We start from the raw sequence: 12,024 nt of genomic DNA on the forward strand, positions 1-12,024 counted from the left end.
GATACCTCAGGGCTCTTTTCCAGCCCTTTCCCCTAAAGTCCAAATGAGACGAGAAAAGAGCAGCTTTGGGTACTTTTCTTTCAGACAGAAATAGCTACAATTCACGGAGAGCTTATTCCGTGCCAAGCGCTGCTCCCATGTCCTGTTCTGTTTACTTCTCACAATTCTATCACCCCATTTTAAAAATCAGCTATGCCTCCCAGCAGTCGGATAATCCGTTCAACGTGGATTTTTGGAGCTTGGAATCCAGTCCAGGCAGTCTGGCTCCAGAGACAGCATTCTTAAGCACTAAGTGATTGGCTTTTCGTTCATGCTCAACTTGTGTTATTAAATGGTTACAGTTTGATCTGAAGCCCCAATTCCATCTTTGCAAGTAGGCAGTGGCTTAATAGTCATGGCTCATTCTGTTTTGCTTCTGGTGCCAAGCACTCTGTCCTCTACGCGTGGATCAGTTCTAGAAAGCTGGGAAAACCTGATGAGGTGCAGTCCCGTGGACGTATTCAGACTTGGGAAGCCACTGTTACAACCTCCCTTCACCTCAAAAATTACAAAAATTCACACCGTCTCCCCAGCATCTCTTGTACCACGGGGCCTCTGACCCTTGTTGGCTTGCTGTATCTTATGCATGTTTGATCCTGTGTTCTCTGCTGGTGAACCTCCATCGTGGTTAATTAAACACTACCCGTCATGTCCGCGCATACGTGGGAAGACCCCCCCCCCCCCCCGTACGGTAGTTGGACTAGAATGGACTCTACCAATCCTCAGACCCAGTCTGAGAAACACAGGAAATAGTAGGCACTGAGCCGAATAGTTTATTTGGAGATTCTGCCCGAAGTATAATGAGGCTAAAAATCAAAGTATCCTCTCCTAGAGAGGGAAGAACGAAGGGCAGAGGAGAACGGGGAGGATAAAGGAAGAGTAGGAGTCTGTGTACGGTGGGAGGGTTGGGAGGTCAGAAGACAGAAGAGGATGGAAACCTGAGACAGCGTGAAAAAGGATGGGCAAAAAGCCAGGCACTAGGCCTGGCCGCTTCTGTGGCCCCACCTTGGAAAGACAGAGGACAGACAGGATACGGAAGGTATCCTAGCTGACTTGCAGTTTTTGCTTTCGTCTGGTGCTGTAGTGGGAAGAAGGTGGAGGGCAGGGCCTTCCTGGCTTCTGGCGGCTGCTTAGCTAAGGAAAGGAGCTGAGGGGAAGATGAGGCGAGCAGGGCCGGAGCCAGGCTGGCTCTCTCTGACACCGAGACCGTATCCCAAGTGCTCCTCCCAGGCGTGTGGCCCAGCTTGCCGGCACCGTGCTCTGCAGACGTCTGTAGGTAGCAGGGGTAGGAAGTTCCCGTGGCTGCTTTGGGTTCCAGCCATTTTTTCAAAGCACCCAGGCTACAGAGCACGGGGAGAGGGTGCTGGGCTAGGCTGCGGGGGCGGTGACGGCCCCGGCTGGCCCTGCTGAGTCGGAAGGTCTAAGGATCATGCCTGAGTACCTGTGCCCAGGTTATACCAAAAGGCACATTTTATTACATGAAAGATCGTGGGGGCTCCCCGGTTCAAACATCTTTATTACGAAGGCTTTATACATTTGAACCTTAAAATCCCAAGTTTTAAAACACCAATTTCTATACAAACTTTGATGCAGTAAGAGTGTATGTAAGTCTCTTAGGTGAAGAAATTGATCAAAAATAAACGGTGTTTAAAAAGAGAGGTCTCTTAGGACAAATTTTAGAAAAGAGATAGATATGTTGGGAAATGAACCGTTACTTTGGTAGCCAATTAAAAAAAAAACACGATCGCAGCATTATTTGAAAACTAATATGAAATGTTCTGTAAATAGCGCATCTACAGAACTTCTGAAGCTGTGTCCTATCAACATTTAATTTCTAGGCATAAGTATGAGTTCCTGCACAACGGGACGACTCCAGATATAAGAATAACTGTCTCCCCGAGGAAGATCGGCATTCTGCTAGACTACGAAAATTCAAAATTGTCATTTTTCAATGCGGACATTTCTCAGCATCTGTACACATTTAGTTGTCAGCTTCACCAATTTGTGCATCCCTGTTTTTCTTTGGAAAAGCCTGGGTGTCTGAAGATACATAATGGCATTTCAATGCCAAAGCACGTCACTTTCTACTAGACCATTCTGATGCCAGCTCCCTCTCTTCTGTACCCACCCCTCCAAGCCGGCCACCCCTCAGCTGGTTGAACTTGGCGTTCAAGCACAGGTTTCTAGCCCTGCGCACTGCCGCCCGTAAGATGTTAGGTTAGTCATTAGCAGGCGCGGCTGTAAAATGAGGGCTCAGACAAAATGAACTCCAGGCCTTTCAGGTGGTCAAACTGTATCGGTCTGTTTGTTTATATGCAAAGTATCTGAAAGTCCAAGGCCTACAGAGCGTGGGGGCAGGGGCAAGGGAGGGAAGAGATACATAAGTACTAGTGGCCGCGGCACACCCGGGACATCTCGCGAGTCAGCCGGGAACAGACTCCAGAAGGCAAGAGGCTGTCCACAGAGAACCAGGGAAGCCACGCGCCTTCTGTTTTCCCGGGAGTTAATGGCACTGTGATGCGGTTTCTGGCACTGAGCACGCTGTCACACCTGTTCCCCTCGTTCACAGAACTTACCCCACTCAAACTTTGAAATGACCTCTACCGTGCGCCCTTCCATGAAGGCAGGGACAGTGTCTGTCTTGTTCATCATTCGGTCCCTAAGGACTAACATGCAACAAACGGTACACACCAAATACTGAATAAATTAGTATCTTCCTCATCCCACCACCGTTGTCGGGCTCTCTGCTCTCCGTGCGAGGGATGGTGGGGCTCTTTCCAAACTACAGCAAAGGACGTACGGCAGGGAGATGGAGAAAACCTGGAGGGGAGGCAGTCTGCAGGAACAGAAGGGCACCTGCGGCTTGACGGCAAGACTGGGCAAAATGGAACGCTCTACTGCGCACTTCACGTCCCGCAGCGGCCTACACAGAAACGTGGCACTTTCAGCGCGTCGGGAGAGGGAGCGGGGGCTAAAGCGGGGAAAAAACAGAGAACGTTAGTCACAACTGATTCTAGGAACTGTCCTGTCACGTGGAGAGAACCAGACTGGAAATCAAAAGACCGAGGTTTGATTGCTCCTCTGTAGCTACTCTGCAAGGAGTCACATGGTCTTCCAGAGCTCCCGTGTCCCTTTAAACAAAGAAAAAATAGCACTAGCCTCAATAGACTAGACTCAATAGACTGGGAGATTTAATGATGAACACGGGAGCGCACGATATAGAACGTATGGCAAATGCGTGGCAGTTTCGGGAGAGAGAACCTCGCCCGCCAAAGGCCAAAGCTGAGCACCGGTGTGCAAAGCGGCCCCTGGGCCAGCAGCTCTGGGGCCTCCTGCCTCTCTGCTGTCATGCCCTCCTGTGCCCACAGCACCGGCCCCGCGGGCTGCCTTCCTGGTTCTCCGCTCGGCTCTCCAGCTGCCACCTAAAGCTCTGCACGCTGCGTCTTCGAGCTTGGACGTGTGGGTCCACAGAGCAGGGGACTCTGCCTGTGAAGCAGTTCTCAGACCGTTTTGTTCCGCCCCGCGGATGCCCCTCTGCACAGATACGCCCGTGTCTCATCACTCATGGTTTCGTGGGAACTGAAAATCCCGTGATCTAAAACTTTAGTGTTTTCCAGCACAAAGTCTGATGCGATGAACGCCTCTCAAGTCGCCTGTCTCAAAACCCTGCCTGTTGATACACATGGCGGCTCGGATTCCTGAATTAACAACTTGACAGTCTTACTACCCTGAGATAAGGAAGGGACGGCCAATGTAAACACAAAGATGGTTCAAGTTACAAACAGAACATACATGTGTGCATATTCAAAATCAAGCTTAGCCACTGCAACAGAAACTACCAAGCAGGAGGTAGGCTATCACGGATACGGCAAATTTGAATTCAGCACTCTAAAGGCTTTATGGAATATTTCACATGTAACCTGAACGTGGATAAAACGATTAAAAACTCGACACCTGTAAGGTTTGAGTAAAAGTTTTATTGATCAAGGAAAAAAACATCTAGAATTTGTGTTGACATATAAAATTCACTTACTTTAAAATGAGGCAGATGACCAACTTAAAGCATCATAGTTCTTCAGCATAGTGAAGTTTTGTTTAAACATGGTTCTTCTAGGAGAAGAAAAAATAAGTCTAGAACAGAACCAAATGAAACTTTTTTTTTTTCTGTAAAATATTCCAGTTCCTAAATTACCATGAATAATCTGCTGAAATCAAATTTCAACAGGGGCAGGATTTACCTCAAGGCCATGTTCAGCTGCAACCTGCTGATATATCTGTTAAAAAACAAAACAAAAAACAAAACGGATCTTTAAAAAGTCAGAATATTGTAGCCACAATCCCTGACGCTGCAGATAAAACAAAAGATACCAATCTGTTCTTTTCCTAGCTTTACCTATATTACTTTCTAACTCTTGAGTAGGTTATTAACATAAGTTTTGGCTTCCATCAACAAAGGGGAGACTACGTAAAATAACCACAGAATCTTAGTGTAAACTAACATGGGCTTAGTAATTCAGAATAATCAGAATTTAAGGCACCCTTAGATGGGACTGGAAAGTTGGTCAGAGACACCGGTTTCCGATAAAATGAAATTGCCTTTTATTTGGAAAAGTGTGTTTAATGGACTTCCTGCTGATTCAGACAATGATATGCAATCATTGCTTGTACACACCCAATAAAATCTTTCTGAAGCACAAGCATGGTGACCAGTATAAAGCAGAGTGATTGCATGGGCAATGAGGCCTTTTCCTTAATGCTTCTCATCCTCTCAATATTTGTCAGAATCATGGCTCACACTGGCAGCTGCCCGCAGCACAATTCACCATGACATGGCATTCTGTAAATGAGATCCGCTTGTCTCTGTCCAAGGAGGCTTAGCTACCAGAGAACCTGCTGGACCCTCCGAAGGCTGCACTACGGGAAAGGTCCCGTCCTCCGCTTTCCTGAACAACTTCTCCAATTTCCAGCCACCTTCCTATCAGTTAGTACAGGAAGAGTCTTGTGGGTTCACTGCCTTTTCCCACCCTTTCTAATCTCTCAATTTACTGTTCCTATTTTCCACAGCAAGACCACACTATACGTATAAATGCTGTTGGTAGATAAGTAGGTCTTGAATTTGTTTTGTAAACAAGACCTGTTCTATCTACCTTTTCATTTAGGAGGCTAACAGCAGAGTCGGCTTGACTTCAAGGACTCTATTTTCTTAGTCTCCAGAAGACCAAGTCCAGCCTTTGAAACACTGTCCTCTAGCACGTCAAGACACGAAAGGAATGCTAGTTGATTACTTTTAGATAACTAACTACTTTTCGAGTGTTCAGAGACTGGAACGCTAGCATACACGTGCTTCACTGCAATCCAGGGTTAAGGAATCTAAATGCAAGATGAGAGTTCAGGATTTGCGAAGAAGCTTCCGGCCAGTCAGCACCTTCTCCGTCAGCAAGTCTCCTAGAAGGAGCGTGATGATGAGCTGGGCACGATGGATGCCCCGAGTGAGTAATTACTTTAGAGCTGCTAGTGCACAGGCGCCAGTTCTTGTCACGCCTGTCGCGTCTTCCGCTTCACTGCTTGTTTTCTGCTAGTCCCAGTCCCAGAAAAAAATTAAGCCCGATTCACTGATTGATTGCTTTTTCGTCATTCTCCCCAGACTTTGACAGAATCAGGTTTTTCTGCCTAGTTCCACCTTCATCGGATCCTAGTGGAATTAAACTATCATTGATTTGAATGACAATTCAACTACCCAGCTTGCAGGTCAAACAACACGCAGTCACTCAGTTATAGCCAACAAAAATGCTTTTGTAGTATGAACTTGGGTTCTGATTTTGCTGCCTCCCCCATGCTCATTCCTAGGCCTAGATGTGGGCTTAAGAGAGGCCCCTAAATTCGAAAAGACTGGATTAGAGACAAGAATATAACCCATTCACTGGGAAAGCAATCAATCAACAAAATTGAGGTTTCCCAGCTGTGCATTTTAACGAAGCAGGAACGCAGTTTTTAGAGATGGATTTCCTGAGTACAATCATTATTTCTTGGTAAACCTGTCCTATTGCTCTGCCACTCAGAAAGATGCCTCCCCTCTGACTTCTTTTCTATCCTCAACATCCATCTAATTAAGGGGAAGAAGGACAGGGAGAGAGAAGGAAAACAAGAGGAGCACTATCCTCAGAAGGACAGACCTCTGAAGAAAGGCAGAAGACACTTGACCCTGTCTTCTGTGTAATTCACAATTTGTAAACAAGCCACAGATCACAGATCCCTAGGTACCTGGAATGGACCTACCCTTTCTTGTCCTCCTAATGCCTGTATAGCTCAAAAGTCACTTCCCGGAAGCACTTAATTCCCCCCCCTCCCCGGCCTAGTTAAGTTGCACACACTCACCTCTTCTTGAATGCTTAAGTGGCACACTGACCATTGACCTGTATCTGCTCGACTTAACTGTATGCAAACCAAAGGGAGGAACTGTATCTTCATAATCTCTGATCAGATCATGGAAGCAAAGGCATTCTGCTTTCAAACGCTCACATCCCTGAAAAGAGATAAGAGGCATCGAATTGTCGTCCAAATTAAAAGAAAATTTCTTCATCAGAAAGCAAAGCACTTTCATGGGGCGCCTGAGTGGCTCGGTCGGTTAAGCGTCTTTGATTTCAGCTCAGGTCACAATCTCACTCATGGTTGGGCTCCACACTTGCATGGAACCTGCTTAGGATTCTCTCTCTCTCCCTCCTTCTGCCCCTCCCGCTGACCCTCTTGCTCTCGTGCTCACTCGCTCTCTCTCTCTCAGAAGAAAAAAAAAAAGCAAAGCACTTTCAAATTGTGTGTTGAGTGGGGAGAGGGAGATAAAAAATAGCGAGTGATTCTCAGCCTTTCTTCTGTCCCCATACACTTGAGAGATCTACCACAGAACCCTGTTAGTAACAGTGACTTCTAACTTGGGAGGAGTGGGAGGGGTTTATGGGAATCTGAGGAAGATGTATGTGGTTTAGCATGTTTCCTTCCTATCCCTGCAAGAGATCTTTAACACATTTAATATTTATTATAGTTTTGATGATTCTCGAGAGAGCCCAAAGTGTACAACATACATATTTTAAATGTTCTCAAACTTCAATCTGGTTTATATGTTTGGAGGCTGATGAGTGGAAGTTACCCCTTGGCCCTGATAGCACGCCACACCATGACTCTCTGCTGGTCTTAGAATCTAAGACTTTCATGGAGGAAATCATATGCTGTAAAGGTAATGACAAACTCAGGTGATACCTGAGAAGACCACCACAGGTGATACCTTCTCAAATGTCAAGTGTCTTTAAAAAGTCATTTTATGGGAGAGGCTTCCTCACCCCACCCCCCAAAATTTTACCCAAAGTTCCATATCAGATGTAGGGGAAAATACTACATATATGGAGGCACCTGTCATTCTTGAAATCTCATCCTTTCCTAAACAGTTTATGGAATTTTCAGAGCCTAGGCTTCATTATTTTAAATCAAAAAAATATGTTCCCAGCTCTTCAAAGAACCTCAAGCCAATCTCCCCCAAATAACCATATAGAACTACCTACCAAGGATTTCTGTAAAGTATAAGGCATTTTAAACACCTACTCATGTAGCAATAATAATAAATTCAATAGTGGGTCCGTTTCTGTGCAGTTACTAATCCACTGAAAAGTCTCGAGTTCTAGAAGTGAGAGAAGGGAGATGTGTAGCCTGCTGTGGTCACTGATGGAAGCAGGAGTTAAATGGTCAAGAGGAGTGAGTGAAACAGAAACTGCCTACAGGGGCGCCTGCGTGCCTCAGTAGGTTGAGCCCCTGACTTGGGCTCAGGTTACGATCTCACCGGCTGGTGAGTTCAAACCCGGTGTCAGCCTCTGTGTTGACAGCTCAGAGTTGGGAGCCTGTTTAGGATTCTGTGTCTTTGTGTCTCTGCCCCTCCCCCACTCACACTCTCTCAAGAACATTAAAAAATTTTTAATAAAAAATAATAAAATGTAAATAAATGACACATTTCTAATTCCTGACTTTCAGCCTGTCTCCTCTCACTATGCTTCCATTAAAAACTGAACCGTGGGGGATGACCCAGATGGCTGTCCCTCCTCTGACACCCAATGACTTGGCTGGCAGATTCAGGAAGCTTGAAAATCACCCGCCTGTGTGCATGTTTTCAAATTAATGCAACAGGTGCTGCTGCCTCAAGCAGGAGTCACCGATTCAGAGGGCCTGGCTATGCACAGGCCCCGGAGTCACATCCCTTAAGGGACCACTTATGTTAAATTCACCTCCTGAATTATTTTTCCTTAAACTTTACTCCTCCCTTCCACATATATTCCCCACCGCACCTCCGTGAACTACCAGGCTTGTTTTTTTAGACGGGGTCGAAAAAGCTGAGCAAGAGTTAGGTATGAGACGGATATGTGGTTGGGTGACGAGGACCCTCGCGACAGATACGCCGACCTCTCACCTCTACTCCGGGTCCCCGCCATACTGCCCGAAACCCGACACGCCAGCCAGCCAGCCTGCCCACTAGGACGATATCGTCGCCCGCCCCGCGGGTGGCCCGAGATCAGCCTTGCTCTACGCCACAACCACACCCGGCCCTCCGGGATCCGACCCCGACAGCAACCGCACTCTCCTTCCGGCGGGAAAGAGCTCCTTCCGGTTTCCGGGTGTGGGGAGGAAGTCCCTCCCCCCATGCAACAGCGTAACAGAGCGGGACGCGTCCGCGGAGGTGAGGCGGCGGCGCGGAGCGGGGCAGGAGGGGCTCCTGGACTGGAGGTGGCAGTTGCTGGGTTCCCGGCCGTGGAGGGTGGGGAGAGGACTGGGCTGTTCGGCGGGGTCTGGAGAGCGGCTCGGAGACTCCCGTCTCGAGAACTGCCTTCCTCCCTGGTCGCTCTCCGGGGAATCGAGGCTCTTCCTTCTCCGGCTGCCGCGTGTTTCATTTAGTTTCTGGCTTCCGTTCGTCTGCGTAGCCGCTTGTCTTACAGTCACGGTGCTTACTTACCACTTACGAGCATTGGCCGTTGGTCGCCTCCCAGCAGGAGCTCATAAGGTCTGGCAGTTCCTGACTGCTGCTGCCGGAAGCCCACTCGTGGAAGGATTTGAGTACCTACATAGTTCTCAGCTGGACTAGGGACATAGCGCTGTTGGGGTTAGGAAGATAAATTAGAAATTTAAATTGCCCTTGCTTTCGTTTCCTAGGGCTGTGATAACCAAGTATCGCAAATTGGGTGGCTTAAAACAACGCGTTTATTATCTTACAGTTCTGGAACCAGGAAGTCCGAATTGAAGGTGTCAGCAGGATCACGCTTCCTCTGAAACTCTGGGTAAAATACTTCCTTGCCTTTTCCTAGTTTCCGGTGCTGTCCACCCATCCTAGGAGTTCTTTGACTTGTAGCTGCATCTTTTGGATCTCTTGAAGTTTCTCCTATGGTGTTTTTCTCTGTGTATCTGTGTTTCTTCTTAAAAGGACACAGCCCTCTTGGACAAAGGGCCTACCTTACTCCTGATCTTAACTAATTACATTTACAATAACTATTGCCAGATAAAGTCACATTCTAAGGTTCTGGGAAGGTCGTGAATTGGGGGAGGGGGGCGTGACACTGACCAACATAGTACAGCTGTCAGCTTAAGGAGTTGGCAAGCCAAAAGCTGACAGTAATTTGCTGTATAGCACGTGTGAACTCAGACATAGTTCAGTTGGATCTGAGAACTTTTCATGGGTATTTGAACTATTCCCTTGATAGGTGGGTAGGATTTGGATGTGCCATTGTAGATCATATATAGCATTCTAAGCAAACAAAAATCACAGGAAAGCACAGGTTGAAATGTAAAATAGGTTAAAGTTGGAAGGATTTTGGGGCGCCCCGGGTGGCTCAGTCTGTTGAGCGTCCGACTCCAGCTCGGGTCACGTTCTCACGGCTAGGCTCGTGAGTTCGAGCCCCAATTCGGGCCCTGTGCTGACAGCTCAGAGCCTGGAGCCTGCTTCCGATTCTGTGCCTCCCTCTCTCTCTGCCCCTCCCCCGCTCGTGCTCGCGCGCGCTCTCTCTCTCTCTCTTTCAAAAATAAACATTTAAAAAATTTGTAAAAATAAAGTAGGAAGGATCTTGAACGTTTGGAGTCTGTTCTGTATGTAAAATGAGCAGTATATCAAAGTGTTTGGCAGAGGAGTTGTGCTTGAAGATTAATTAGCAACTGGAGTCAAACCTACTTGGTGTTACTTAGTCCATTTTAAGAAGTCTTGAATCCTGGGGCACCTGGGTGGCTCAGTCGGTTAAGTGTCTGACTTCAGCTCAGGTCATGATCTTGCGGTTTGTGAGTTTGAGCCCCACATCAGGCTCTGCTGACGGCTCAGAGCCTGGAGCCTGTTTGAGATTCTGTGTCTCCCTCCCTCTCTCTGCCCTTCCCCCACATACGCTCTGTCTCCCTCTCAAAAATAAATAAACATTAAAAAAGAGAAAAAGAAGTCTTAAATCCTATTCTCTGAGCATATCCTGTGCTTTTTCATCCTGATCTTTGCTCATGCTGCCCCTTCTTCCTGGAGTGCTTCCATTAAGGAGAGTTGTTCAGCTCATAATGTTAGCATCCCCTTAATACCAAAACCTGACAAAGATAGCACCAGAAGAAAAAACTGCCCAACTCCCGTCAATACAAAGCCCTAAAATAAAATAGTAGCAAATTCAGTCATGCCCTCCATCTGGAATGAAAGATTTTTATCCCAGGAATGATTTAACGTTAGAAAGCCTGTTGCTATAAATCACTGTATTAATAGTTTATATGAGGTTAAATCTGTATGATCTGTATGATCATCTCGAGCGGTAAAGTGTTTTTTGCAAATATTCAAAACCTACTTTGATTTCAAAGAAAACATTGAGCAAAATAGGAGGGGTGCCTGGGTGGCTCAGTCAGTTAAGCGTCTGACTCTTGATTTCCACTCAGGTCATGATCTCATGATGGTGAGGTTGAGGCCTGTGTCAGCCTCTGTGCCGGAGCCTGCTTAAGATTCTTCCTCTCTTTGCCCCTGCCTGCTCGTTCTCTCTCCCTCTCTCCTTCCCTCTCTCCCCCACCTCCCAAAAATAAATAAATAAAACACTTAGCAAAATGGGAATAGACAAACAGCAACTTGATAAAAAGCACGTAAAAGAAATCTGTGGTAAATGTCATACTTAAATGATAAAACAATAGAAGCATTGTCTTTAAACTCAGGAAAAAATGGAGTATTTACTTTCACTTCTAATATTCAACATGGTGCTAGCTTTCTAGCCAAAGTAATAAAACAGGGAACAGACAAAAATGTTAGGAAAGGAAGAAGTGAAAATATTATTTTTGGATAATGTAATTTTGTTTCTGGAAAATGGAAAAGAATGAAATTACAAAATTATTAGAATTAAAAGGTTCAGCAAAGTGGCTAAATGAATACAGAAACTTAAATTTTTTTGTATATCAGTTATAAAATGGCGGGGGGAGAACCCAATATGAATACACTGCACAAAAGAGACTTCTTTATGAGAAATATGAGATATTATTAAAAGACATTAAGGGCAAGTAAATGGACATTTCATGTTCCAGTATGGAAAATTCAGTGCTTTTAAATATATCAGTGTATCATAAATTAAAAGGTTTTGGTACAGTACCTGCTAAAATACTGATAGAATCTCCAAGTAATTCTCTTTGATCCAGTATATTATTCTTTTGATACACTGTTGGGTGCCATTTATTGATATTTTATATAGAATGTATCTTTTATTAGTGACACTGACACGAAGGGGAGCTTTTTTTGGTACTGTATTAATCAGATGTTGATATTTAAAATTATACTAGATCCCTTAAAATAACTTGAGGGGGCATTTTATATTTTACTACGTTCTGAAATAATTTAAGTGACTTTGGAATTATCTGCTCTTTTAAGACTGAGTAGAGAAATCAATTGCAAAATCCTATTATATAGTTTTACATGGTAGAATTTATATATAATGTGTCCACTCTCTTCTGTGATCATTTAAA

General features: G+C 45.6%; 1 protein-coding gene, 2 long non-coding RNA genes and 1 other non-coding gene across 11 annotated transcripts in view; 2 read left to right on the top strand and 2 right to left on the bottom strand.

Moving 5' to 3' along the window:
• Nucleotides 1–2,765, top strand: part of FSD2 (fibronectin type III and SPRY domain containing 2) — a 40,060-nt gene extending 37,295 nt beyond the window's left edge. For both annotated transcript variants that reach the window (XM_023254877.2, XM_019831817.3), the window contains one exon: nt 1,878–2,765. In XM_023254877.2, the coding sequence (XP_023110645.1) occupies nt 1,878–2,130 (253 nt within the window). In that variant the 3' untranslated portion in view covers nt 2,131–2,765. The remainder of the gene's footprint in view (nt 1–1,877) is intronic.
• LOC105260607 lies at nt 1,536–8,624 on the bottom strand. Of its 6 annotated transcripts, none has more exons than XR_006598805.1 (5): nt 8,486–8,624; nt 6,415–6,562; nt 4,278–4,313; nt 4,073–4,149; nt 1,536–3,010 (listed from the first exon to the last, which is right to left on the bottom strand). It is a non-coding gene; the product is annotated as an uncharacterized LOC105260607 (long non-coding RNA). The 6 variants fall into 6 exon arrangements; XR_006598804.1 differs by having other exon boundaries at nt 4,073–4,170; XR_002158035.3 differs by having other exon boundaries at nt 4,073–4,313.
• LOC111561223 lies at nt 5,127–5,253 on the bottom strand. The gene has a single exon (XR_002743578.1).
• LOC123385790 overlaps nt 8,616–12,024 on the top strand; it is a 32,104-nt gene continuing 28,695 nt past the window's right edge. For both annotated transcript variants that reach the window (XR_006598800.1, XR_006598801.1), the window contains exons 1-2: nt 8,616–8,752; nt 9,285–9,347. This is a non-coding gene — a long non-coding RNA (uncharacterized LOC123385790). The remainder of the gene's footprint in view (nt 8,753–9,284; nt 9,348–12,024) is intronic.

The sequence above is a fragment of the Felis catus genome, chromosome B3, assembly GCF_018350175.1.
Source record: "Felis catus isolate Fca126 chromosome B3, F.catus_Fca126_mat1.0, whole genome shotgun sequence".
In the NCBI taxonomy this organism is placed as follows: domain Eukaryota; kingdom Metazoa; phylum Chordata; class Mammalia; order Carnivora; family Felidae; genus Felis; species Felis catus.